The sequence below is a fragment of the Penicillium hordei genome (assembly GCF_028827395.1).
Source record: "Penicillium hordei strain IBT 12815 chromosome Unknown utg000006l_segment0_segment0, whole genome shotgun sequence".
Taxonomy (NCBI): Eukaryota; Fungi; Ascomycota; class Eurotiomycetes; order Eurotiales; family Aspergillaceae; genus Penicillium; species Penicillium hordei.
The window spans coordinates 1,603,659-1,629,880 of NW_026623147.1; the positions used below are offsets into that span (position 1 = coordinate 1,603,659).

The 26,222-nt window shown below is 48.3% G+C and overlaps 10 protein-coding genes across 10 annotated transcripts; 6 read left to right on the forward strand and 4 right to left on the reverse strand.

Annotated features, from left to right (window-relative positions):
• Positions 1-1,867: 1,867 nt before the first annotated feature.
• On the forward strand, positions 1,868-4,200 carry N7537_011298 (SWAP/Surp domain-containing protein; the record flags this gene model as incomplete). The annotated part of the gene is made up of 2 exons (XM_056902352.1): positions 1,868-2,192; positions 2,264-4,200. The coding sequence occupies 2 exons, from the start codon at positions 1,868-1,870 to the stop codon at positions 4,198-4,200; spliced, it is 2,262 nt and encodes a 753-aa protein (XP_056747639.1).
• A 339-nt stretch (positions 4,201-4,539) lies between these two features.
• Positions 4,540-5,470, forward strand: N7537_011299 (nuclear transport factor 2 family protein; the record flags this gene model as incomplete). The annotated part of the gene is made up of 6 exons (XM_056902353.1): positions 4,540-4,546; positions 4,729-4,746; positions 4,904-4,968; positions 5,045-5,116; positions 5,193-5,291; positions 5,354-5,470. 6 exons carry the CDS (start codon positions 4,540-4,542, stop codon positions 5,468-5,470), a joined length of 378 nt encoding a protein of 125 aa, XP_056747640.1.
• A 269-nt stretch (positions 5,471-5,739) lies between these two features.
• N7537_011300 (PQ-loop repeat-containing protein) lies at positions 5,740-6,809 on the reverse strand (the record flags this gene model as incomplete). Its single annotated transcript, XM_056902354.1, has 2 exons — positions 5,740-6,337; positions 6,427-6,809. The coding sequence occupies 2 exons, from the start codon at positions 6,807-6,809 to the stop codon at positions 5,740-5,742; spliced, it is 981 nt and encodes a 326-aa protein (XP_056747641.1).
• A 504-nt stretch (positions 6,810-7,313) lies between these two features.
• Positions 7,314-11,410, forward strand: N7537_011301 (uncharacterized protein; the record flags this gene model as incomplete). The annotated part of the gene is made up of 5 exons (XM_056902355.1): positions 7,314-7,729; positions 7,795-8,977; positions 9,116-9,379; positions 9,432-11,286; positions 11,343-11,410. The coding sequence occupies 5 exons, from the start codon at positions 7,314-7,316 to the stop codon at positions 11,408-11,410; spliced, it is 3,786 nt and encodes a 1,261-aa protein (XP_056747642.1).
• A 784-nt stretch (positions 11,411-12,194) lies between these two features.
• Positions 12,195-13,939, forward strand: ish1 (double-strand break repair enhancer MSC1; the record flags this gene model as incomplete). Its single annotated transcript, XM_056902356.1, has 5 exons — positions 12,195-12,279; positions 12,333-12,383; positions 12,435-12,582; positions 12,631-13,410; positions 13,465-13,939. 5 exons carry the CDS (start codon positions 12,195-12,197, stop codon positions 13,937-13,939), a joined length of 1,539 nt encoding a protein of 512 aa, XP_056747643.1.
• A 935-nt stretch (positions 13,940-14,874) lies between these two features.
• On the forward strand, positions 14,875-16,122 carry N7537_011303 (putative NAD binding Rossmann fold oxidoreductase; the record flags this gene model as incomplete). Its single annotated transcript, XM_056902357.1, has 4 exons — positions 14,875-15,274; positions 15,329-15,430; positions 15,497-15,558; positions 15,613-16,122. The coding sequence occupies 4 exons, from the start codon at positions 14,875-14,877 to the stop codon at positions 16,120-16,122; spliced, it is 1,074 nt and encodes a 357-aa protein (XP_056747644.1).
• Positions 16,123-17,411: 1,289 nt separating this feature from the next.
• Positions 17,412-19,443, forward strand: N7537_011304 (flavin-containing monooxygenase; the record flags this gene model as incomplete). Its single annotated transcript, XM_056902358.1, has 3 exons — positions 17,412-17,697; positions 17,759-18,167; positions 18,222-19,443. The coding sequence occupies 3 exons, from the start codon at positions 17,412-17,414 to the stop codon at positions 19,441-19,443; spliced, it is 1,917 nt and encodes a 638-aa protein (XP_056747645.1).
• Positions 19,444-20,062: 619 nt separating this feature from the next.
• Positions 20,063-21,345, reverse strand: N7537_011305 (putative glycerol dehydrogenase (GCY1); the record flags this gene model as incomplete). Its single annotated transcript, XM_056902359.1, has 7 exons — positions 20,063-20,340; positions 20,409-20,706; positions 20,767-20,796; positions 20,868-21,025; positions 21,081-21,088; positions 21,142-21,226; positions 21,285-21,345. 7 exons carry the CDS (start codon positions 21,343-21,345, stop codon positions 20,063-20,065), a joined length of 918 nt encoding a protein of 305 aa, XP_056747646.1.
• Positions 21,346-22,587: 1,242 nt separating this feature from the next.
• N7537_011306 (NAD(P)/FAD-dependent oxidoreductase) lies at positions 22,588-23,962 on the reverse strand (the record flags this gene model as incomplete). Its single annotated transcript, XM_056902360.1, has 2 exons — positions 22,588-22,734; positions 22,787-23,962. 2 exons carry the CDS (start codon positions 23,960-23,962, stop codon positions 22,588-22,590), a joined length of 1,323 nt encoding a protein of 440 aa, XP_056747647.1.
• A 717-nt stretch (positions 23,963-24,679) lies between these two features.
• Positions 24,680-25,984, reverse strand: N7537_011307 (uncharacterized protein; the record flags this gene model as incomplete). The annotated part of the gene is made up of 1 exon (XM_056902361.1): positions 24,680-25,984. One exon carries the CDS (start codon positions 25,982-25,984, stop codon positions 24,680-24,682), a length of 1,305 nt encoding a protein of 434 aa, XP_056747648.1.
• Between the last annotated feature and the right edge of the window lie 238 nt (positions 25,985-26,222).

The window sequence follows — 26,222 nt, forward strand, 5'->3', positions numbered from 1 at the left end:
GGAAGTGGATCTAACGCGGGTGTCTGGACTTATGGATCGCTGTTGCGGGAAATAATACAGGCTATTTCACCAGACCACAATAAAACGGTTCTTGTTTATGGCTTGGGGGGACCTTATTCCATTCTGACAGCTGTACATAACTCCATGCATATTTCGGTGGGCTCCCTTTTGGCCGTCGAGCCTACTGGACACCAGAAGGCCCAAGCCTGCCTGTGGGTTGGTCGACCTACGTCGGTGGTCTTAGTTGAACCGAGTCCGTCTGTAGCCTAAGATAGCAGAAGTCGGGGCAATGTCAAAGAGAAACCGGAACATAACGGAAGTCATGGGCAGCTCCAGCCGTATTCTCAGTCAAGGGCGCTAGCTTCAAATTCTTCTTTCCAGTTTACTCTCTGCAGAGTACTACGCGGGTTCAACGACAAATAACAGTATCTAATAACTATGTATCGAGGAATCGTCTAGATTTATTATCTGAGTTAAGCTGTTCTAAGGGCGACTGTTGGAACCACCGAAACATAACTCTCACTTGTATACTATTCTCAACTTTTCTTTTATATTTCTACACATATATATATCATAATGGTACGCCTAAGTACTGATCTTGAAACCTATAAAGATGAGATTATCTCTTTTTTTCGAACCGGCGTATCTTTTAATTCTATATAGTTATATCACTCTACGCGATATATATAATTATAATATCACTATAGCAATACGCGTATAGGGAGATCCACTTACTATATCATCTAAGTTCGGCTCGGCGGTTAGGCGGGACGGAATATATTAGACTTTAGTTTCATGGCTACGATAGTAACGGGTTAGCCTTGGCAGTAGGAATATAAGGACGTATAGTTTATGTCGAGGAAAGCTTCGAGCGGCGGCTATAGTAAGCGTACAGGAGTGGTAGAGGGGAAGAGAGAGGAGGACGATTATATGGCCTTGACGCTAAGAAATAAGGTGTAGGAAACTATGAATAATGTTATATTTATTACGTATTTTCCATATTATCGATCTAAGTTAGTATTTTAGGTAACTTTTCATATCCCTAGCTAGGATATACCTTTAGGCAAGTTGATATAATTATAGAGGTAAAAAAGACTGCATACTATATTTCCAACATGGTACTTGTAGAGTGAGAGTAGATCTAAAATTCTGACTCCCAATATAGTTACAGTGGCGTTTCATGAGTACTGTATTTGCACCCCAATACTATACTTATACCGTTGACCGCCCTGCCTATACCGCCTGCTTATTACTACTGGTATGAACCCCACATGCGCAGCAGCGTTACAAGTGAGTGAGTGGATTAAAAGTTCTTCCGGCAGAAAATAAGTGGCTTCCGAAGTACTAGGGTGCAAATACTCATGAAACATGACTGTATGTGTCGAATACTAAGTCCGAATACATGGTAGAAACCAGGTATTATACCGGAAACATCATGTGATATTGGGTACCAGGCATACTAGTTATACAAAAGTGTATATTATAGTTAGTCATCGATGTCCGCACCCGTGGACAGATTGTTGGAATAGCGGGTTTTGTCATTTTAGTTAGAGTTGTCAATATTAGTCATCTATACCATAAGGTTATTTTCTGTCATCATGTTCCGGCGGTCCCAACAGTCGTTTGGAGATATTCACCGCCTACTAATTCTAGTAAAATTACTGCTGTGCACGTGCCAAAGCTATCGACTGCTGATTGGATGAATCTCGACCGCCTACTATAGCGTAATTAAGTTGTCTATTGATCAAGATGTTCACTCTTCTAGCTCTTCTAGGACTACTGTCTCTTCAGGTTTCACTAAAATTGCTTCGTCCTGCTTATATTTGAGTCGGGCTACTTTTTGCTGCAGTTGCAGTTGATTCTCATAATGCCGGACGAGTTGAAGGGGAAGAGCTTCCCCGACGTCTCGGCGAAACTCTCCGCGCTTCCAAAGAAATCACTTTTTGAGCGTCAAAAAGCCGAGGCGGAGGCCAAACGCGCCCGGGAAAAAGCAGAGACAGCTGCAGTCTATGAAGAATTTGTCAAATCTTTCGAAGACGAGGATTCGGTTGTACCACAGTCATTGGATGGAGGATCGAATGCATTTAGAGGCAGGGGTGGTGGTCCTCCCAGGCGTCATTTCGCAGCTTCCTCTTCACGCGGCAGTGGCCATGGACCATTAGCCCCCCCGCCGCCCTCCATTTCACACAAGCGTTCCCACGAAACTTTCCCCCCTCCCGTCGCGACCATCTCAAATTTGAAAACATACTTACTCCATCTGAAGCCGACAGAGCACTTGACGAGGAGGAGAGAGCAGCTCCCAAACCGACGTTGTACCTCGCATCGCTTCCTCCGGGGACATCTCTGTCAGTGATTAAAGCCTTGATCCCCTCGACCCTCACCGTGGACAATATCAAGATCATTACCCCACCTGGACAGTTGCCAACCCACCGGGCGTCCTCTTCTGCACTCATCACCCTCGCAAGCGACTCGGCCGCCTCTAATATTGACACAGCTGTGAGCACGCTGCAGAACAAATATCTTGGCTGGGGGTACTACCTGACCCTCTGTCGACACCTTTCTTCTACTGCGATCAATCCAAACATCCCTTTGGCCACCGGCATCTCGTCGACTACTACTTCTCTTCCGTTTGGCGCCGAGTCTATTCCAGCGAGTTCCGGCACAAGCTTGAGTCGGGCTCCACCACCCGGGCCACATCGCGGGGGATTCGCACCCCCAAGCTCGTATGGACCAAACGTCGGTCGAAATGGCCCAACTACTCAGGTGCAGGTGGAGCTACCGACAGACATAAGAGTGTTAAGACAGATACACAAGACTATTGAGCAACTCGTGAAACAAGGTCCTGCATTTGAGGCATTGTTGATGAGTCGGCCAGAAGTCCAGATGGACGAAAAGTGGGCGTGGTTGTTCGATGCAAGGTCGCCTGGTGGTGTATACTACCGGTGGAAATTGTGGCAGATAATCACAGACCCAAAGAAAAAGAACATTGATAAGCCGGCTGTGATCTTTGAGGGTGGTCCGATCTGGTTACCCCCCAAACAGCATCTCAAGTTCGAAAACGTTACTCGCCCGGACCAATTTGTGACACACCCCGACTACGACTCATCTGACGAAGAACATTCGGATGGAGAATATGAAAGACGGAACTTTGGTGGAGCACCTCCAGAAGGAACGAACGCACGTGGCGATGAACCTAACTTCTTGAACCCCTTGAAGATGGCCAAACTTACTCATCTCCTTGCACGACTTCCGACGACCCATGCAAAGCTCCGACGAGGAGATGTTGTGCGAGTCACAGCATTCGCCATTGACCACGCGGCAATCGGGGCATCCGAGGTTGTTGACATGGCTATTCGAAATGTTTTCCGGCCACTAGCTTACACCGGAGCTAACCCAAACCGGGAATTGGAAAAAAGTGCTGCCAGACTTGCGATCACAGATACGGACAATCCACCCCCATCCGATGGACTATTGGATATGTCTTCCGCGAAGCTGGTCGGCCTCTATATCATCTCTGATATTCTTTCGTCGTCGGCAACCAGTGGCGTCCGCCATGCATGGCGATACCGCCAGCTGTTCGAAAACGCTCTTCGCTCGCGCAAGGTGTTTGAGCACCTTGGTCGACTAGATAAGGACATGAAATGGGGACGACTGAAAGCAGAGAAGTGGAAGCGCAGCATTGGCTCCTTTTTACATCTGTGGGAAGGGTGGTGTTGTTTTACGCAAATGAACCAGGAGCATTTCACCCAAGTGTTTGAAAATCCACCACTTACAGAAGTAGAATTACAAAAGCAGAAGGAGATGGAGAAGGTCCATGCAGATCAGGCTGCCGTTGCATTTGCCAAAAGCAAGAGTCGATGGAAGACAGTTGATGATGAGCGGGGTGGAAAGTTCGACCCTACTCTCCCTGCGAATGAGAACAATCTATCTGCCTCTATCAACGCGGTGGACGAATCAGTGAATGGAAAGGATGGAACTGCAATGGAAATTCGTCACTTGAAGAACATTGATGGGGAGTTCATGCTTAAGGCTCCGCCATCGGGCGATGAAGATACCCAAACCGAGATACCCCAGCAGCTACCTCAGCACCCAACTCAATCTGACAAATCCGAACAATCAGCTGGGCAGCAGGAGCCAGAAACACGGCGACGAAAGCCACGACCCAAAGCCGAAGACATGTTTGCCTCGGATTCGGAGTAAGGTTGGGCATGATTGTAATTGTACAGATTATGGATAGCATCGGATGATACCTGAAAGATACTTGTAATGAATAACAATGAACTATGAATGATTATTTAAAAAGTTTTCTCTTCTAAGGTGATAGATAGAGACAGAACATCCATGGATATGTACTTTTGAGATTTGTCAAGCAGAGGCTCTTCAATACATAAGGCAGCGAGGCATCATTGGCAGAACATTTCCTGCCCCACAACCCCTCATCAACAAATACCTTTCTCCTTTCGCGCTCAACTTCCTGTACCCTTCAAATACAATCGCATCACCTTTTTCTTTCTTTCTTTCCAAATCCACAACTTCAAAATGGCTGGTATGTCTTTCTCTCTCACTTGGCTCGTATATATACCCCTCCCGAAGGGGATGGAGGGGTCCGATCGTTTGGATCCCAGATAGTGTGTGACTATGTTGCGCAATGCGATGAGAACTTGATGAAGAAAAAAAAAGCGAACATAAAGATGGGAAATTAACTAACAAGATTGGTGATCCATACAGATTTCAACGCTATCGCTCGTACGTTGTACCCTCACTTTCCTGGTTCATCCATACACATCCAGCAATGCGCCTGTCCCCAACAACCCTGCCACCCTCGGTGGAAATGATGCTCTAAGAGATGGATGTCATATCATACGCAAAGAATAGTGTCCTAACTTGTGATCAACCTGTACAGAGCAGTTTGTGCAGTTCTACTACCAGACCTTTGACGGAAACCGCGCTGGCCTGGCTGGCCTCTATGTAAGCCCCGCTCTCGAGATATCCGTACAAGCGAGACATATGTGAATGTGGACTAACAGCAATCATCAAACAATAGCGTGACCAGTCTATGCTTACCTTCGAGACAAGCTCGGTCCAGGGTGTCTCTGCCATCACTGAGAAGCTCAGCGTTAGTCAACCCCAAAATCCTGCCCCACGAGGGTCAATATGAGAAGAATATTCTAATACTGACTTTGCAACTCTAGTCTCTCCCCTTCCAGAAGGTTCAGCACCAGATTGCGACCTTCGACGCCCAGCCCTCTAGCGGAGATGGAATCGTCGTCCTGGTTACCGGTGCTCTCCTCGTATGTTGAATGCCCATGACTTCTTCTGCTTTCTTAGCTAATGTCAATTTCTCTATCAACAGGTCGACGAGGAGCAGAAGCCTATGAACTACACCCAGTGCTTCAAGCTGCAGCCCGATGGCGCCGGAAGCTACTTCGTGCTCAACGATGTCTTCCGTCTGATCTACAGCGCCCAGTAAACTACGGGCCCCGAAACAAATACCACGACGCAATGACAGGAGGATGTGCTTTCTTGCGAAGAGGATGTTCCTTGGAGGCGATCGGGTTAAATATCTGTCGTTTTGTCGCAAGTGACACCCCTCGACTTGCGATATTCCCATGGAAGGATTTTTTAAGAATTTATTTTTTGGATCGCCAATCATTCTAGAACTGTATGGGATTTCTCTATCAAGCTACGGGCTACCACTGTATAAAAGAAATAAGTAGCAAATATGTTATGCGCACATCATTAGCTCTGAAGTAGCGGCGTCTCCTCGGATGGCCGCTCCTCATTCGCAAATTCTTGCTGGACACTCTCACCAGCAGGACCCGATCCATCGGGCGACACATTCTGATCAGCCGGCTGCCCAAGTTCCCGCTTATCGTTGGACCCGAAGTATTCAAAATAGATCGCCATCGTTAATAAGGTACCCTGCAAGAAGGCCGTGACAACTAACACTCCCCAAATACTCCAGCCGCTCCAGCCCTTGCGGGCAGCCAGGCTAGCAGCCCATATAATACTCCCCGGTGTCTGGATACACATCATAGGGATACTCAAGCTCCCCACGCAACGCAGCCGGAAGGTAGTGTAGATCTGCGGAAAGTATTGAATCGACGCGAGGATCGCAGCTAGAACACCGAGGAAGTTCGCCCAGGCCGAAACAGCGGCCGGCTGGCGCAGCTCGACTGCCAGGGAAATGATGATTGTGACAAGCGCATGCAGTAGACATAGTCCAGTTATGACGAGCGCAGTACGGTAGGTCGGACCGCTGGAGGTGGAAGACACGGTGCCCACTGGGTCTGTGGGGGATGTGGCGCGCGGGAAGTAGATCACGAATAGCAAAAGACTAGATACGGTTAGACAAGCTTGGGTGTGGGTTCGGGTGTGGGTGTTCGGTCGGGAATCAGAAATCACTCAGCGTTTCGGTCGACTCACATGGAAAAGAAACAGAGCCATTGCATGGCCACCTGGAATACACCCAATAACCCTGCGAAGCATGCAATCCCGCTGATCTCCTGGCAGCAGGCGACATCTTGTGCGGTGGATGGGAATACCAGGATATTGGCAAATGCCGATGTCCCTGATGTTACCCCTAAGAGAATGAAGTATGGGGAGATGCCGAAGGAGCTTCGTCGGGAGATGATGCGGATGTGTTGGGGGAGATATGAGAGGAGGATGCCGAGGATAATCAGGCTAGTGTATGGTACGTCAGTGACGGGGGACTGTTCGTTTCGGATTTGGGGCACGTACATAGATAGCACAGTTTGGAAGATGCCTGGCGAGGCCAGCTCGCGGCAGTAGGGTGTTAATGGGTCCATTGTTGTATCTTTCAAATGTATGAAGCTCAAATGAGGAGGTCGGGGTTCGGGAGCTCGTGACAACAGCCGATTACACCGATTCGTCACATTGGAGATTTTGCTCTCTACTTCAACGAGATGAGAGGGAAATCGTTATTTTCAAAAACAAAGAAAAGGCATTCCCAAGATATAATGACCTTGAGTACCTCGTTGGGCACCGCTCTTTAGTTTAACTACCTCTCTGCCTTGGTGCCTTAAATAATGCCTAGTTAGGATTAGTGTCGAAGACGTTCCAATGTTCGAACTATAGGTCGTACCGAACATCTCCAGATGTCTCTACTGCAGACTCATGAATCCTTACTTTCTTATATGTTTACAGTTCTCTCTTTTTCTGTTCAAGATCCGAGGACATACGCAATGTTCTTTTGATGAGGCGGCTAAGTGTTGAAGAACTTGGTCTTATACATCTGCCCCGCTTTCTCAGATCAACAAGAACCTGGATTCATCTTTCCTCAACAGCGCATAATGGACGGCCTCTCAGTAGCAGCCAGTATTATCGGTGTGATCCAATTGGCTGGATCTATTGTCAAACTGTGTGGAGGTTACATCCAAGATGTAAAGGATGCTAGGGCCGACATCATTGCTCTGCGACAAGCGATCAACGGTCTCGTCAGTGTTCTCGAGAACCTTGCAGCTGTTCTCCACAATCCTAATTCAAGGTTAGGTATAACATCTGTATTGAAAGACGATATCCGCACTTGTCTCTTGAAACTAGAAGCCCTTGAAGTGAAAGTTGATATAGGAAAGGGCAAAAAAGCGATGAAAAAACTTGGGTTTCGAGCGCTGAAATGGCCGCTGAAGCGTTCAGAAGTCGAAAGAGCGATGAGCGATATTGAGAGATACAAGTCTTCATTTTCTTTGTCGCTGCAGGCTGATCAAATGTGGGTGTTGGCTGCATTTGGTGTTCCTCATAACGCGAATAAAGCTGAATTTGCTCATCTACTAGGGCAATCATTACCGATGTGGCTGGAACAACCAGCTTGATTGATCAAAACATGGATCTGCAAAAACTGCCAGTTGCCCACGGGGCTGAATTTGACTCTTACATGGATCAACACGAAGACGAGTGTCTTGAAGGGACCAGAACAGACCTCCAGCAACAAATCGCAACATGGGCAGCATCACCACAAGGCAATTGCATCTTCTGGTTGAATGGAATGGCTGGAACTGGAAAATCGACCATATCCCGCACAGTAGCCCTGTCTTTCAAACAAAATAAGCAGCTGGGCGCCAGCTTCTTCTTCAAGAGAGGTGAAGGGGACCGGGGAAATGCGACGAAGTTGTTTACGACTTTGACGCAACAACTCATGAGCAATCTTCCTGGATTGACTGCTGCGATTCGAAAAGTAGTCCAGGATGACCCTCTCATTGCGACGAGAGGACTCAAACAACAATTCAACAAGCTTCTGCTTGAACCATTACTTCAATTCAAGAGCCCACATGAAAACCGAATATTGGTAATCGTGATTGATGCTCTAGACGAGTGTGGATCGGAGAACGATATACAGGCAATTCTTCAATTGATACCACAGCTCCAAGAACCGAAAGAGGTACAGATTCGGGTCTTCTTGACGAGTAGGCCAGAGTTGCCAATTCGTCTCGGCTTTTCAAAAATGGCCAATCAGGACTACAAGAATCTCACTCTCCATGAGTTACCGGAAGATGTCACTGCGCACGACATATTATTATTTCTGAAGCACCGACTAGCTCAAACCGGGAGGGAACGCTCATTATCTGTTGACTGGCCTGGAGACATCAAAACACAACAGCTTTTGAAAATATCTGTTCCACTCTTCATCTTTGCTGCTACCATGTGTCGCATACTTGATGATCTTCAATGGGACCCTATGGATAGCCTCGAAGAGATCCTTGCTTGCCGAGGGGGGAGCGCTAGTCTTCATGGAACATACCTCCCTGTATTCAGTCGACTTCTTCTCAATCAGACCGAGAAACAAAAGAAGCAGCTTATACATGAGTTTCAAGACGTAGTCGGTACAATCGTCATCCTTGAAAGTCCTCTGTCGGTCATCTCTATCTCTGCACTTCTTGGCATCTCCAAAAGTGTCATCAAATTGAGATTGAGTTCGTTGAACTCGGTGCTAAGCATCCCGGAAAATGAAACCATGCCGGTGAGACTCTTCCACCTATCATTCAGAGATTTTCTCCTTGATCCGCAGACATATGAGAAGACTCCATTCGCGATAGATAGGAAGGCGTCACACTCAAAGCTGGCGGTTAAATGCCTCTTAATATGTTCAACTTTACAGAAAAACATCTGTGGACTTGAACATGATGGAAGTCAAAGATCCGAGATTGGCATCTCATCTATCAGCCGTTGTCTTCCTCCCGAGCTTCAGTACGCGTGTCGTTTCTGGGCCTACCATTTCACGCAGGGTGACGACTCAAAGTCATTGCATAATGTTCTCGCCTTCTTGCAGACACATTTCCTTCACTGGATGGAGGCAATGGGAATCCTAGGTCTTGCACACGAAGTGGTAGGAATCATTGACCTCCTACACTCTTGGGTGGATGTGAGTTTATTAATTATTTGATAAGTATCCATGATGAAGCTGACCAAGGCAGAGCCACAAGTCCCGTGAGCTTTCTGAGTATTTACAGGATGCCAGACGATTTGCGTCAAGGAATACCGTCGTAGCAAATGAAGCTCCTCTCCAGCTTTATTGCTCAGGTCTTCTATTTGCTCCGAAAAACTCAGTTATACGAAAGACCTTCACTAGGTACCTTCCTACATGGATTTCCAAAGTCCCAGACGTTGAAGTAAATTGGAGTGCAGACGTTCACTCTTCTGATCTTTTCTCAGGGCAGGTTTTGCCAATATCCTTCTCCCCGGATAGCCAGACTTTAGCATATGGTGCTCATGATGGCAGTGTCAAGCTCTGGGATGTCATGACAGGCGTCTTGAAACAGTCTTTGGAGCGGCATTCAAATGATAAAGAGAACGTCTCGTTGGTTTCTTTTTCGCCAGATGGTCAATTCCTCGCGTCCGCCACTTTTAAGGATCGCACTGTTAAGCTTTGGGATCTTACCGCAGGTACATTGCAGCGGACGCTTAGCCATCCACAGTGTTCCCCTTGCTGTCCGATTTTTTCTCCTGACGGCCGCTTCTTGATTTCTCTTGCATGTGACCCCGACTACCCTACAATCTTCCTCTGGAACTTGGTCAGTGATTGCTTTGAGCAGGAAACAGCCAACACCATAGGAGATGCGGATTGTGTAGCATTCTCCCCCAATAGCCAGCTTTTAGCGTTAGCATCAGCTGATGGCTTGGTGAAATTGTGGGACCTTGCTTCCGGCAATCTTCAGCAGACCTTGGAAGGTCACAAAAGGCGAATAAAACGTGTCTCATTCTCTCATACTGGCCAGTTTATCGGGATCCTATGCGAGGAACATAGATTCAGGATCTGGAACATCGTGACCGGCGCAGAGAAGATCCTTCCGGCTCAGATATTTGCCGGAATCTTCTCGCCCACCGAGAAAGTTCTCGTGACTGTGTCGCATGAATTTTCGTTATCTTCTTGGGATCCTGACACAGGCCTTCCTTTGAAGGACTTTCAAGGCAAATATTGCAATTATGATCAAGCATTTTCTCCTGACGGCAAGCTCTTGGCCCTTGCACAGGACCAATCGCAAGTCACGATATTGGATATGCCGACAGGTATTCTGCATCCTCCTTTTGGCGCACACGCTGATAGCGTATTATCTATGGCTTTCTCCCCCAACGGCCAATTTCTTGCGTCTGCCTCGGCGGATAAAGTGGTGAAGATTTGGCATGTTGGTGCAGGTATACCAAAGCCTGAACAGTGTTATGAGGGTCATTCAAGCAGAGTTTGTTCATTAACCTTTTCCACTGACGGTGAGATCCTGGTCAGTTGCTCGGATGATGGAACAACTGCACTATGGTGCCCAAAGACGGGCAGTTTATCCCAAAAGCAACTATTGGGAGGTTCCCCTCCACCATACGTTGCGTTGGCACCCAGTGGCAAAGTTCTCGTTTCTATTTCAGTCAACAAAGAGATCAATCTGTGGAGAATAACGAAGTCCACAATTGAACCCATTCCGACCTTTCAGGGTCTGAGCTCTAGAGACGAGCCACGTGAGACCAGTAAGGTGGTCTTCTCTCCCTGTAGCCGCATTTTAGCCTCCCTTTCGAAAGAAACCATTCAGCTTTGGGATACAGACACCGCAACGGGCTCTCTCCGCCTAAAACATACTCTGGATGGGCATTCGGATCATATTTGGGATACTCTATCATTTTCGCCAAATGGCCAGCTTCTAGCTACTTCCTCAAAGGATAAAACGCTCAAGCTTTGGAACACCACAACAGGCTCTTTGGAGAAAACATTTCAATGCCATCCGATGAATGTTCCCCGTTTGGAGTTCTCTCCCAATGGCCGGTTTATCGCTTGCTATTCGATTGGTGAGCATAGAAGAGATCTCTCTCTCCTAGAAATTGCTACAGGAGACCAAAAACAGATCTGGAGATCTGTAGGATATACCCGCAGATTAACGTTCTCTCGAGATGGCTCATATTTGAATACTGATTTTGGATACCTGGACATCCAGCCTGAGTATTGGAAAAGTCCCATTTCTCCAGGGGATGATGTGGAGATTTCCATATTAAAGTCACACTGGGTGACATTTAACTGCCGAAAGATATTATGGCTGCCCCCGGAGTACCGACCCAGCTGCTTCGCGATCTATGGCAATGTTCTTGTGCTTGGATATGGATCAGGAAGGGTTTTGTTTATAAACTTCTGTCCATAATGGTCTTGTGAAGGAACTCAGATGGGATTTTCTTTGTCAAGCGCGTCTTTTCAATTCAATATATATATCTGGGTGCATGGTAGTACTTTGTAAGAGCAGAGCTCAGCTACATGGGAGAAGTAGGTGAGAAGTAGGGTGAGTGGTGAAGGGACTTTGATAGGAAGGGCAGGAACACGCTTAACCCGAAGTGGCACGCTAAACCATATCAGGTAATTCATAGAGACTACGATAACTATAGAGCAAGAAAGCATTACAGCTAAAAGTGGCATGTATACAGATGCATATTCTATAAATTCTATACATTAAATACTCACTGAAACAATTATGGCAATTTTCCAGACGTGGGGAGAATTGAATGAACTGATGATTCATGCACTCCAACTCAATCCAAGGCAAATTCCCCAACTACGTCACTGCGCAATCATCCATGCTTGGCCCTGTCTTGCTTTGCAGCTGTCTTTAAAATCTTCCAATGTTTCTATTCTCTTCACTTGTATATTCATACTCCATTCTTGCTGAACACCAAAAATACTCCTATAAATTTGTCCAACACAACACACCATGAAGTTGAACCTGGCCACTGGCCTCCTCTGCTTGCTCGCTTCCACTGAAGTAGTGGCAGCTTCCAGTTGGTGGAGCAAAGCTAGTCTGTTGTCCTGGATACAAATATTCCCTTTCGCAAGCTAACATTATCGGCAGTCTACAACAGATGGCATGAAACCGAGCTCGAGCGATGGCTCTCGGACCATAGTATGTAGCACTTCTCTTTCTAGCAGCTTCATATACTCACATTTTGTACAGATATTCCTCATCCCAGCCCTGCCGACCGCCGCGACCTGGAGAACCTGGTAAAGGCCAATTGGGATAACAGGGTTCAGAAGCCCCTTGGGCAAGCTGCGGAGAACATCAATCATGAGCTCCACCATGCCAGAGAATGGGTCTTTGATACGTAAGGCGCTCATATTTCCCCGTTATGGGTGAAAGCTAACTGGTATAGTTGGTCCGACTCTCAGTTGAAGGCATTCCTTGATCGCCACGGCATTCCTGCTCCCCAACCCCGCAGGCGCGACCTTTTGATCAAAGCCGCACGTGAGAACTATGAGAAGATCGCCACCAAGATTGGTGAAACGGCTTCCTACCCCGGAGAATGGCTGTATGAGGAGTGGTCCGACTCGGATCTCAAGGAATGGCTCGACGAGCGTGGATGGCCGGTGCCCCAGCCGTCCGACCGTGACAAGCTCATTGCGTCTGTTCGCCGCAACTCGCGCATTATCAGCTTGCAGTCCCAGAGCATTGCTGCATCTGCATCCGCTGAGGCTGAGGCCGCCAAGGAGACACTGAGTGATCAGCTTTTCAACGCCTGGTCCGACTCGAAGCTGAAGGAATTCCTTGACGAGCACAATGTCAAGGTGCCTCAAGGTTCGAAGCGCAATGAACTCATTGCTTTGGCCCGGAAGAACCGTTCCTATCTTTCCGGCAAGGTGTCGAGTGCCTCATCCGCTGTAGAGGAGACGTTTGGCGCTGCTACCACCAAGGCTGGGAACGAATATACACGCGCTACCGATTACGCCAAGCTGAAGATCGAGGATGCTTTCGAGACTGCGTTGAATGGCTGGTCTGACTCCCGCCTGAAGGCGTTCCTTGATGCCCGAAGCATCCCCATCCCTCAGAGCGGCAAGCGTGATGAACTCGTTGCTAAGGTCCGCGCCAACGCTCACAAGGCTGCCGGTGGGTGGAACCGATACAACTTCGATACTTGGGATAAAGAGCACTTGGTGTAAGTACATACCTGTCTATTGATTACATGATCTCGCCGGCTTACCTTTCTCAGGAACTACCTGTCTGCCGTGAACCACAAGGCAGCTCAGCAGGCTGATGCCTCACGCGAGGAGCTTATTAAAAATGCAGAGGACTCATATGCCAAGGCTTCCAAGGCTGGCGGCGAACAGTACGCCTCTGCAACTGCTGCCCTTGCGCAGGCGACTGGCACAGCCAAGGATGCCACTTTCGACCAATGGTCGCAATCCGAGCTCAAGAGATACCTGGACAACTATGGCGTTCCTACCTACCAGGGCTCGAGCATCAATGAGCTCCGAGCTGCAGCTCGGCGCAACGCCCAGTACTTTAAGTATGGTACCGCAAGCCCGCAAGCTACCATCTATGCCAAGGTTGTGGATACTTTGCAGTGGGTTGCGGATCAGTTGAAGATTGGCGCTGCTAGCGGCCGCGCTCAAGGCTCTGAAGCCGCTGAAAAGGTTCAGAAGAAGGTCTCTGAGCACACAGAGAGACTGCGTGGAGAACTTTGAACTACTCCTCTCATATTCGGATCTTTCTTATTGCTTTTCTTCTACAACAAAGTTGGGATGCACGATGAGTTTTGTGATATCTTTTTAAGTCACGATGATTATGATATTTGGATTGTAACATTTGAGCTCCAATGTTTTTATTGTAAACGGCGGACCAGTGTAACCTCCCTTCAATGCCCTCCGATATAAAAGACCCGTCTTCGCTACTCCTTTCTCTTACTTTTTCATTCTTCCTACCTCTCTATGTTATACTTATTGCCGCCCCCTTTCTTTTACTCTAACCCCTACCGATTACTATACATTTGCTTTCAGCCCGACGTAGTGCCCCTTTCATTTTTACCGGAGATACCGCTTGATCCGACATCTAGACCTTAGTAACCCCTATAGGACTAAAATTCTTTTAGTCCTATCATCCACTGCGCTGACGTACTACAATATTGAATTTATTTTTATTTTTCTCAACTCCGCAATTTCGAGGCCACTGTGCTTGTTCAGCTGAAAAGTATACAGGAAGCATTGGCGAGAAGTGGAGATACATCGCGACACCCGCCAACCTTATCAGGCAATTCTCGCCGGGGACTTACTACTTTCAGTAATTCTAATAATGCTGCACAAATGTCGCCGCTGGTCGGACAGAATTAGGACTCGATACGCGATGTGTTTTGCGGAGTACCGAGGAACCCCTTGGTCAACCATCGGCGATGATCTCTATAGACGGCGATTCTCGGTTTCACCATGGTTCTTGCACAATACACGAATTCTGATAGTGTTTAACATGTGGGGAAGCTTGTGGTTATGTCGGCTGATAGTACAGATCTGCTCTAGAGCAGAGAGCAGATGTTGATATATAACCCGGATCTCAGACAGTGGAAAAGTCGCAATCTACCTCTTTACTAGACAATCTAAGAACTTCACCTCACCACAGACCTTGAGCCATGTCGTACGGGGACCGCCGTGTCAAGTTTGCGCTTTTCGGCCTTGGTCGCTTGGGAGTCCTTCGAGCCCGCATCCTCGCCTTCCAGCAGCCTCGGATTGAACTTGTCGCCGTCTGCGACACGAAGCCAGGCACTGACAAATGGGCCGCAGAGAATCTGCCCCCGTCTGTCAAGTATTTTTCAGACCCTCAAGAATGCTTGAAGAACAGCGACGCTGAGGCAGTCCTCATTTGCACCGCGACGGCTACTCACGCGCCCTTGATACTGCAGGCCCTTGATCTAGGCTTGCACGTCATGTGCGAGAAGCCTGTCTCTGTGGACATCGCTACTACTAAGGCAGTGGTCGAGAAGTCTGCTTCTAGGCCTGACCTCAAGTTTCTCGTTCCCTTCACTCGCCGATGTAAGTAACACTAGGCCGCGCGCTTTACAGAGTTCAGAGACTTACTCACACCAGATGACACGTCCTACCGCCAAGCTAAGGCCCTGATCGACAATGGAACCCTGGGTGAAATCCACGCCGTTGAGACCACTGGTATCGATCAAGCAGACCCCAACGGTATGGCCCTAATTGCCTCCAATCGTTGTCTTTCGCATAGGCTGATGGACTGACTATTCTGATTAGCCTTTTTTGTGTCATTTTCTGAGCAGTCTGGCGGCATCTTCCTCGATTTTGGCATCCACACCGTGAGTCCCAGTATTCTTGCTCACTCACTGTCCTATTCACTAACACGGCACTAGGTCGACGCCGGACGATACCTGTTGGATGTCAAGTCAGGCCTCTCCAGCCCTAACAAGCAAGTCAATAGAGTCATCGCCTTCGGCCAGGTGGCTGTCTACGGTGACTTAGCTAAGTATGGCGATGCCGACAACGCATGGGGCCTGGTGGAATTTGCCAATGGCAAGATTCTTAAGACTTACCTTGGTCGCACCCTCACCAGCGGTTTCGAGGATACAACTCGATTGTGTGGCACCAAAGGACATTCGATCATCAGCGCTAACTCGAATGTTGAGATTCGCGACCATCTCGGTATTCGCACACAATCTGTGCCTGACGCATTCACTCTCTTCGATACGACATTCCTGACTGACCTTGCTGAGTTCGCCGATGCAGTGCTTGATAACAAGCCCTTGACTTGTCAACCAGAGGATGCCTTTGAGGCGGGCAAGATTTGCGCTGCTCTGCAGTACTCATTCCGCAAAGGTGTTCCCGTATATTTCGACGACAATGGTCTACCCATCATGGAATAATGTATGTAGTGGTTGCATATATTACAAGATAGAAAGAAAATAGACATAAGATCAGAAGTCTTCCTTTCTAATTTCATGGCACTTGTGGGAGAAGTGTATTATGTTTCAAGTTTACAGTATTGCAACTCAGATCAAAATCGGCCTTGTAGCCGCTACGAAGTACTCTACAGACTATTGACCTCCAGAGGTCTACGATAAATTAGTTTTAACGTAAATGTCGAGAATCGGCGCGTTATGTCATAGTTAGGGAGTATTTTAACAAATCATCTAGGGGGAATGGAGCCCAACCGTTGTATAGCTTGAGGGCCATGTCAGTCTTGGTTACTCGCGGCTAGAACTAGGAGTGCGGACTTGCCACATCACCAGTGAAATTTGAACTAGACTCCCGAATAACCATCGCGGTTTATCGTTTACACCATATTTTTGCCCATTTAAACTATCTAGTCTCCCCAAACTACTCGGTCTTTCTAGACTGCCTAGTCTTCTCACCCGCAGAGATGATACAGCTACGGGAAGCGAGGAGTGGGTTCCCAAGCTCAGTGCCGGTGGATTAGTGTGGGGGATCGCTGAGCTCCCGCAGGAGTAGGGGCGCACTGGAGAGTAAGCACAGAACTACAAAGAAAAGACTGTTTTAGCTGGAAATATGAATAGCATAACTGTTCGTGGCTGAGAGGGGAGCTGCAATGCACCACGTCGGTTGCATTTCATTTTTAGGCGACGACATCCCCTGTAGATGCAATGCGTAACCGTACTTTGCCTATGTGTACTTAGACTTCTGTGAGGGATTGCCAAGACAGATCTAAGACTCTCTCTGTTGCCACTGCTTTTTCGCCAATCTTAGACAAAGATCGGCTTCGTCCGAGTTCCAGTGTTCGATGCGAACAAGTGGCTTCATCCAAGTCATTCAGAACCCACGAGCAATATCGGGTGAACCTCGCCGCGAGGGTACAACGTCGCCGGGAATATCCAGAAACAGCAAGTTTAGGAATAAGGAGTGACCAGAGTCAATCGTGCGGGGTGCGGGGTGCGGGGGTTGTTCAGTCATGTGATATAAGACTAAATACGGTTGAAATGCGGCGGCACTTTCCCGATTCGGAGATTTGAGTTGATCAACTTCTCATTTTGTGGACGTATAGTAGATATGCAGTAGATATATAGATCATTCAATGGTTCGGTCGTTGAGCAGCGTATATCAGCAGTTCTGAATCATTCGAATCCTCGCGAAATCAGACTGTGAACATTGGTTACTGGGCACCTTTTCAGCATCTCTCCCGTCATAAAAAGAGAAAATGGTACCATACATTCAAGGGTCCGCTGGCGCCAAACCCGTCTCTAAGGCTAGCCACCAGTCTGAGAGCGCGGTGCTCAACCACGACCAGGTCCCAAAGCCTGTCGCGGACGACTTCATGTACGACTTCAAGTACAGCCATAGTCTCCCCACTACCGACATCTTAGGCGTTAAGATCCCCACCGATTGCGATGCTCAAAAGGAGGCCGAGGACATCGTAGTCCGTCTCTCTACAGCCACGTCGGAGGGAGATGCGCAAGCTTTCGCGGGGCTGTTCCTCGATTATGGTGAGATCCTTCGTAAACAAGATCCCCAGCCTCAACCTTTTAGCTGACCGCGGATGTACAGGCGTGTGGCGTGACAAACTCTCATTTTCCTGGGACTTCCGCACGTTCAACTTCAGAGAGGCTATCTTAAAAGCCGCTACCGATCTTTTGCCTCAAACCAAGGCTAGAAATTTCAAATTTCTCGAGCCTGCACCTTCGGTGTCTCGCCCTTACCCTGACTTCTCTCAGCTGCAATTTGTTGTATCCTTCGAGACTGAGATTGTCCTTGCTTCGGCCGTCATCAATGCAGTACTCACTCAAGATGGCTGGAGGATTTACACCATGCATACTGTTGCCGAGAGCCTCAAGCAGTTCCCCGAGCAGACCGCACCAGATGGACACATGACTGGTATCACTAGCTGGGAGACTCAGAGATCCGAGGCCATCAACACTGTTGACCCCGAGGTGCTGATCATCGGTGGTGGTCAAAAGTAAGAACCCATGCAAGTGAGCTCTGTGATATAGTGCTAAATTGTTTCTACTAGTGGTCTCGCTATGGCAGCGCGCTTGAAGGTCCTTGGTATGGAACACCTGATCATCGAACGCAGCGACGAAATTGGAGATATCTGGAAGCAGCGTTACGAATATCTTTCACTGCACTTCCCACACTGGCCCGATGCCTTGCCATACTTTAAATACCCTCAGCATTGGCCCACATATACCCCAGCTCAGAAGCAGGGTCTATACATGAAGTGGTATGCTTCCGCTCTGGAGCTCAATGTCTGGACCAAATCGGAGGTTGTGAAGGCCGAACAGGACTCCGAGGGTAAGTGGACCGTTGTCATCAACAAGGAGGGCAAGGAGACTCGCACGCTGCACCCTAAGCAACTCATCATAGCCACGTCGCTATGTGGCGTCCCTTCCACCCCGGCCTTGCCTGGCATGGCTGACTTCCAGGGCGTGATCCGTCACTCCAGCGCCCATAAGAGTGCTCGTGACTTTGTCGGAAAGAAGGTCTGCGTCGTCGGGACCTCGTCCTCGGGCTTTGACACAGCTTACGAGTGCGCCCGCCTGGGAATTGATGTGACCCTCCTCCAACGGTCACCGACTTACGTCATGTCTTTGACCCATTCTGTTCCACGCATGCTTGGAGGTTACGCGCCCGACGAGAATGGCAATATCCCGGATATCGAAGTGCAGGATCGTCTCATGTTCTCTACCCCAGTTGGACCTGGCGAGGAAATTGCCAGGCGCACCGCTAAGGTTCTTGAGGATCTCGACCGGCCCCTGCTCGAAGCTCTTAACGCTCGAGGCCTGCGAACATGGCGCGGCCAGCGTGATACTGGCAACTTCACACTAGGTCAGACCCGGAACGGTGGTTTCTATTTCGATGCCGGTGCTTGCGAGGAAATTGTCAATGGCAACATCAAGGTAGAGCCAGGCTTCATTGAGAAGTTCACCAAAGATAAGGTAATCTTGAACGGCGGTCGTGAGGAGGAGTTTGACCTAGTCGTCTTTGCCACCGGATTTTCGAACACCATCGACTCCATCCGAGCCACCTTAGGGGAGAAGATTGCTAGCCAATGCGGACCTATTTGGGGTATTGATGAGGAAGGCGAGTACAAGACGGCCTACCGGGAGACGGGAGTGCCGAACATGTGGATCATGGTTGGTTTCCTTCCAATGACCCGGTATGGCTCCAAGTTATTGGCTTTGCGGCTGAAAGCGCTGAAGGAGGGCATTTCCCCACATCCTTACAAAGTCTGAGTTCCATGGATGAAATATATTGTTCCTTAAAAGACCGAGTTTTGTTCATCAACTTGCTAAATTTCGTAAATAAGAAACAAATATGAAAGTGCAGGTGACACACGCTGAGATGTTTCTGGGGGAACCGAAGGATCACAGTGACCGCAGTTTCATCATCCGTGTTAAAGAATCTTAGCGACTTGATCTCCTTCCCAAGAAACTACGACTACGACAATTGTAAAGGAGCAGAGAGGGAAACTAGGCAAAGGTTGCTTACCATTTCAGCACAAGTGATATGTTTAGGTCAAAGTTGTTACAACTTGCCCTTGGACTGGCGAGTTACAAACTAGGCCAAAAAGACCACTATATCTGAGCGTTATGCTCAGATAGACCAGGCTCCGATATATATAGTGCATGACATGACAGAAGTCAGTTTCACGCTTTTTTATTTTCACTTCTTCGATCGCTGCATGTACTCCGCCATCACTCCGATCGGATTACATTCGATTTCTTCTACTTCGGCAGGACAGGTTTCAGCGATCAGCCAATTTCATTATTTAAATGTATATCTCCTTTTCAGTCTATAACAGTGGTATTTGCCATAGAGGATTACACGATTCCAGATCCAACTCTGGGGAATTCACTGCTTGTACCAGTCATCGAATCCGAGATCCCATCCAAACAGAGGCGTATTGATACGCTTCGCATTTCCTTGTGCAGCCAGGCCATTCAGCACATCCATATCCTCGTGTGAGAGAGGGATGACTTGACTGTTGCTCACGATTCGATTTTCGTTAATAGACTTAGGCAGTACAACAACGCCTCTGTTGACGTGGTAGCTGATGAGTACAGTAGCGGGTGAAACATCATTCTTCTTAGCGATCTCCTGAATTACGGGATTAGACATGAGCGGAGCACCTGGAAACAAGCAAGTTAGCTAGCGTTATCTCATGGCAACTCCACATAGCGTGTGAAGGAGCACTTACCTTCGGAACCAAGTGGTGAATACGCCTCGAGGAGGATTCCATGCTTGTCGCACCAATTCTTCAGTGCGTGCTGAGGAAGGAAAGGGTGTAACTCGACTTGGTTGACAGCAGGGACCACGGTCCACTTCTTTTTGAGCTCCTCTAGATAAGGAATCGACCAGTTGGCCACGCCGATCGCCTTGACTTTGCCGGCCTTGTAGACCTCCTCCATTTGGCGCCAGGTCTCACTCTGGTCCCAGGATCGGTCGATGGACCGCGTGCCATCGGGATTGACTGGGAGAAGTGCACTCGACTCGTTCTGTGCGTTCAAGTTAGCCATGCATATGTCATGATGGAGGGATATAGCGGAGTGACTTACAGGAACAAGTCGGACTGGCCAGTGGATGAGCTGATGTTTGTGTTAGCCAAGCTGTCGAGAGGCGTGCCTTGTCTACCCAAAAGAGAAAAGGGTTAATTTACGTAGAGATCGAGATAATCCGTGCCTAGAGCGTCAAGTGTTTGTTGGAGACCTTCCCCAACATTAGGCTGGTGGGTGTTCCACAACTTGCTGGTGATGAAAATGTTTTCGCGGGGGACACCACTATCCTTGATACCCTGGCCGACTTCATGCTCGTTTCCTAGTTATCCCGTTAGACCCTAAGTAGCTTGCTTGTTTTCTTTGTTACAACCAACCGTATATCCTATCATTTGTTAGCCAAGAACATGCGCTACAAAAGTGACATGGGAATCTTACAATGCTGCATCAATGTGACTATATCCGTTCTTGAGGGCGAACGAGACTGCTTGGCGTACCTGACCAGGTTCAGATCTCCAAGTACCTGTATTTCTGGTCAGCAAAATCGCTAAGGCCCGCAGAAACCAGCGCTTGTATCGTACCAAGTCCCACGGTGGGGATCTGGGCGCCAGTGTTAAGCTTGAAATGAGTCGAAGGTGCCATATTGGTTGTGATGGAAGATTATGGTGGTGGGAGACCGAAGTGTAGGGACCTGTGGCGTTATGCTACACTTTCGGAGGGAATCATGCAGGACGCGAGAAAGACTTATAAATAGGACCCTTTCTATAGTTGGGAGGGTGCCCCCGCGTGATATCAGGCGAAGTTCAGGTCCGTTTGCCCGGCTGTGACCCGAGACACGTTGGCCGACTTGTCCTGAACATCCACCCGATAACTCTTTTACCTGAATAACAAGTGCGTGATTTATTTGCGGATCCAAACTTTCAATCCACACCCGTTCGCAGCACGATACGCCGCGACCTTCCTAATACGCTAATATTGTCCCCATAAGGGGCGGAACGTTGAAACGTGGGGGAAGGCCCACAATGCGCCGTAACCTTCCGAATACGGTAATATTCCCCCCACGACCGAAAGGCAAAGAGTATAGTCTTCCCTAGTCGGAACAGTGGATTCTTCCGTTCAGATTTGCTGACAGATCTAGGATACCGAATTATGTCATTGCGGAGCCGCAGACTGAGGAAGTCGTAAAATTATTCTTAAGCGAGAAGTCCTCATAGCTACCTTTATGCTTTTAACTTCCTGTCCGCTTAAATCTCTAACTTAGAAGTAAATTCAGGGTAAGTGTTCTTTCGACCTATAAACCTGGACTTACTAAGCCTAGTGCTATCAGATTATGCTGGTTGAAAATGATACTTGATCTGAAAAGTAATCGTGTGTAAGAGCTCCAGTCCCGGTGAGACTCCACTTAACGGATCTGATAAGATATGGTAGCTAAACGTGACTTGTCGACACATACTATATTCTTCAGATGCGGTTCTTGGCTTATTCGCGATGAAATAACTCGTATTCCCGAAGACCAAAAACCGAGACTGCATTCGATCCAAGGGGGAAATTAAACTTATCCTGGTAAAGTCGAATAAATATGTGGTGGCGAGTGATGAGTTCAAATCTGCTGGCGTCATTTAATTCAAGTACCACCAGACCAAAGGAGACATGAGTGGTAACTCCGCAATCACTGTAATCATACATATGATCTAAAAGTAGTACTGTTTAAGAAACCGAACTGACATTCTTGTTGGTGCAGGGTTGTTGTCTTGAAGAATAAAACCACTCCGGCAAATGTGTTAACGTACGTAAATGCAAGGAATACAAAAGAAGCACCTGAGTATAACTAGCCAGACTTCCGTGAGGACCACTGGATCTAGCACGCCGTCTAACTTCATTTCATCACTGAGCCGCTTCCCAGGCCTCGTCCACGAACGGCTTTGCCCCCATCATTTTCCAGCAAGCTTCAGATTTCAACGCGATGTCCTTCGACTTGCGGGTGAGAAGCATGTCCCTCAAGCCGTCCGTAAGGTAGATCACGTTTTTATCCTGTACTAGTCAGCTGTCGGTACTTTGCAAAACTCGGTCAATGGCCATTTACCAATCCAAGTGTCAACTCTATACCGCCTTCCATCAACATATCGGAGTGATACATGGTGAGAGGTTGGCCTTGAATTGCGCGGAGAACGTTATTGCTCACAACCTCTGCTTGTTGTGTGGCAGAGCGACCATTTTTGGGACCCGTGGACGCAACGACGTCACCAGCCGCGTAGATATTGCTGAACCGGTCGTCCGCGATCTGCAATGTAGACTTCACCTTCACAAAGCCTCCTGGGGGTGAGACAGCATCAGGGCAAAGCTCGGCGATGATATCCGACGCAGCCTTTTGGCCGGTGCATCGAACCTTAGGGCGGATAAGCCTCCATTCAAAATGCCAATCAGGTATACATACCAATAGATCACAGGGGATCTCTGCTCCCGTCCCCAGCACCACACTCCCGTCATCCTCGCTGTGAGTCTGGATCCGCTCGCCTAGGATCACGCGTACACCCAACCCTTCCAAGGCTTCGAGCGCAACGTCATGGACCTTCGTTCCAAAGTTGCTCAGCAGTGTCTTCCGCGAATGGATTAATGTCACATTTTTATGAGGGTTGTCGCTCTTGACATCCGTAGCAAGTTCGACGCCAGCAGGACCCCCGCCCACTATCACCATATCACTCGCGTTCCGGATCCGATTTTGCAAGCTCTGCAGGACCTTGATTCCCTCATTCTTCTCATTCACATTGAGCCTAGAGGGAGAACCTGCGTGGGAGCCCGTTGCAAGAACGAGGAACTCATAGTCTAGCTTGACTCCACTTTGTAGCGAGATCGTGCGCGGGCTTACCTCCAGGACGGTATCCTGTATCATCCGCCAGCTCCCTTTAGGTGCTCCTTTGAAGAAGGGCCCGTAGGGGATGAAGGCTTTGTGTTCGTGTCCTTTTACCACCGAGAAACGGGGGAACACCCATGTGAATTGAAAATGCGAGCTTTTTTCGATCACGACGACTTGGTAACCGGTCGGCACAGAGTTAGCCAGCAGTTTAGCGGTGTGGTAACCTGCGAAGGAAGCTCCAATGATCACAATATTTTTAGGAGAATCCACCGGATTGTAACGGTATCGATGGATCGTGGAGGCGATTTTTCGATTGATGGCATTGCCAACGGCAACGAACACTACTCTAACAAACTTGAATATGAGGATCGTAATATTGAACATTTTTTTCTTTTGCACGTTCATGTTCAGAGGGATGTGGGGGTTATGAGACTTTTTTCCATAATTAACAAGATTGTTTAGCCATTCTCGGCATATAGATGTCCGAAGACTTCGACCGAGCAATGTTATCTCCGTCGAGATCAACGAAGCCGAGCATCCGAAACCTAAAAATTTCTATTATTTCCTTGTATATTCATTTGGTTTTTTTCTTTTCCCCCTTCGCCCTTCAGTTGTTGCTGCCGACGATAAATTCTGTTTTTAAGGTCAATAGTCCTTTGTCATATAATTAAAACCGAGCCTTGATTATGTGAAGCAACACTTTCTTCACAAAATCGAAGCTCTACGACGTACACGTGAGATAGATTTCGAATCATTAGAAGAGTGTAATCGTACAAAGAATAATAAATATTATCGCCCAAATTCACGTTGAGCTACTGCTAGCCCAGGATGTGAGCAAGATACGGCAAGTGCTTTTATGGAAGAATATCTACTTGCATGGTATACGCTGGGACGAAGCCTGCCTGAAATAGCGAGTCTACTATGTGATAATGGCTTTGCATGACAAGCTCGAGTGTTTATTTGGGACAAAAGTCTTGACTAAAATATAATGTTCAGGATAGCCAAAAGCCTTGCGATAAAGCTAGCCCTAACCTGGGTGCTCGATGTCGAGCTGCGATCGCTCCAGACAAGGTTCGAATTGTCTTTGTCAAACTCGCTGGGAGGGTCTTTTTCCAGCTAGACTCACCGAGACTTTTTAGCTTCGGCAGACTCAGGTCTCCCTTGGGTAAGAATAGCCAACTCCTCATAGTATGGGAGGTCCCATGAATTCTGTTCGCGCAAAAACCATTGCGCAACTGCATCAATACCAAGCAACGCAGCCAGCCACAAGATAAAGTGCATCACAGAAATGCCCCATTGGGTCTTTGGGGCTACAATGTTTGGCATGCCGGGTCCCAGAGTTTGGACCTCCGTCATGAAGGGTCGAAATTTTCTCTCGTACTCCCTCAAAGCGTGGAAAAGAGGGTCCTCGAGGCCATCGGAAGATTGAAGATGGCTGCAGTACTTGCCAATCTCCCCTGCCAGTACATAGGCACCGGTAAGGCTCGATGTGGTACCCATCCCTGTGGCTGGAGATGGGCAATAAGCAGAATCCCCGACAAGAACCACCCGACCATGAGACCATGAGTCCAGCCTCACCTGCCCCACTTCCTGGTGGTAGAAATCGGTTGCCGCCTCATCATTCTGCATACAACGGATGATTCGTGGTGTTTTCCAGGCAGCGTCGGCGAAGAGTTCGGCCCAAGCTTTCTTTTGCTCGTCGGTATTACTCTTCTTGACATTATCCAATTTGTCCGAAGCAGTGCAGTAGCCGAGATATGCCTGGATTGTGTCTGGGGCATGTCTTCGAGTGAAAACAAAACGTTTTCCTGGAGCGTTGTAAAGGGTGCTCATGTATTCATCTCCTTCTTCTCGAGGAATTGTGAAGTATGCGATGTATAGGTTGAGAAAGTGGAACGGGTCTGGGGCGTTGGGTTCGAGCATCATCCTCCGAGTACGCGATCCCTGTCCGTCCGCACCGACCAAAAGATGGAATTGACCTTCCTTTCCATCTGAAAATTTCACACTGACTGAGCCGGCACCTTGTTCAAAACTGTCGACGTGTACACCGAATATGTACTTGACACGGGCCTTGCTAAGGTCGTACAACATGCGGCAGAGGTCTCCTCTCATAATCTCGTATTGAGTTGTGAAACTCTGTAATCCCTTACCCGACGTATTGACTGGGTAGAAAGCCTTCTGTTTTCCGTGGTCATCGACAAACTGCATTCCCGCTTCTTTGATGCTTTGAGAGTCGAAACGGTCTTCCAGGCCCATACGCTTCATGACTGGGATACCGGGGCCCCGTAGATCGAGCTGCTGCCCACTGACACGGAGACTGGGGAATCGTTCGATGACTGTAACATCATGGCCTAGTTTTGAAAGCCAGAAAGCGAGGGCAGGACCAGCAATACCTCCACCGCAGATGAGGATTTTCAGGGGTGCCATAGCGGAGTAAGGACTAAGTGAGCAGTAGGCACACAATGGTTGGCTCAGGTGACAGAGCTGTGTGATGCTGCCACGTCGTAGTCCTGCAGGTGGTGTTGGTGCGTACTGTCCATACTCGTTGCGGCTGCTTTAAATAAAAAAAAAACAGGGTTGACCTTTTGCGAGCTGGCATTGCGATATCTCCGTCGTTACGGCCGGTGGTCGCGTCAAGGAACATAGCTGCAACATTGTGACATCA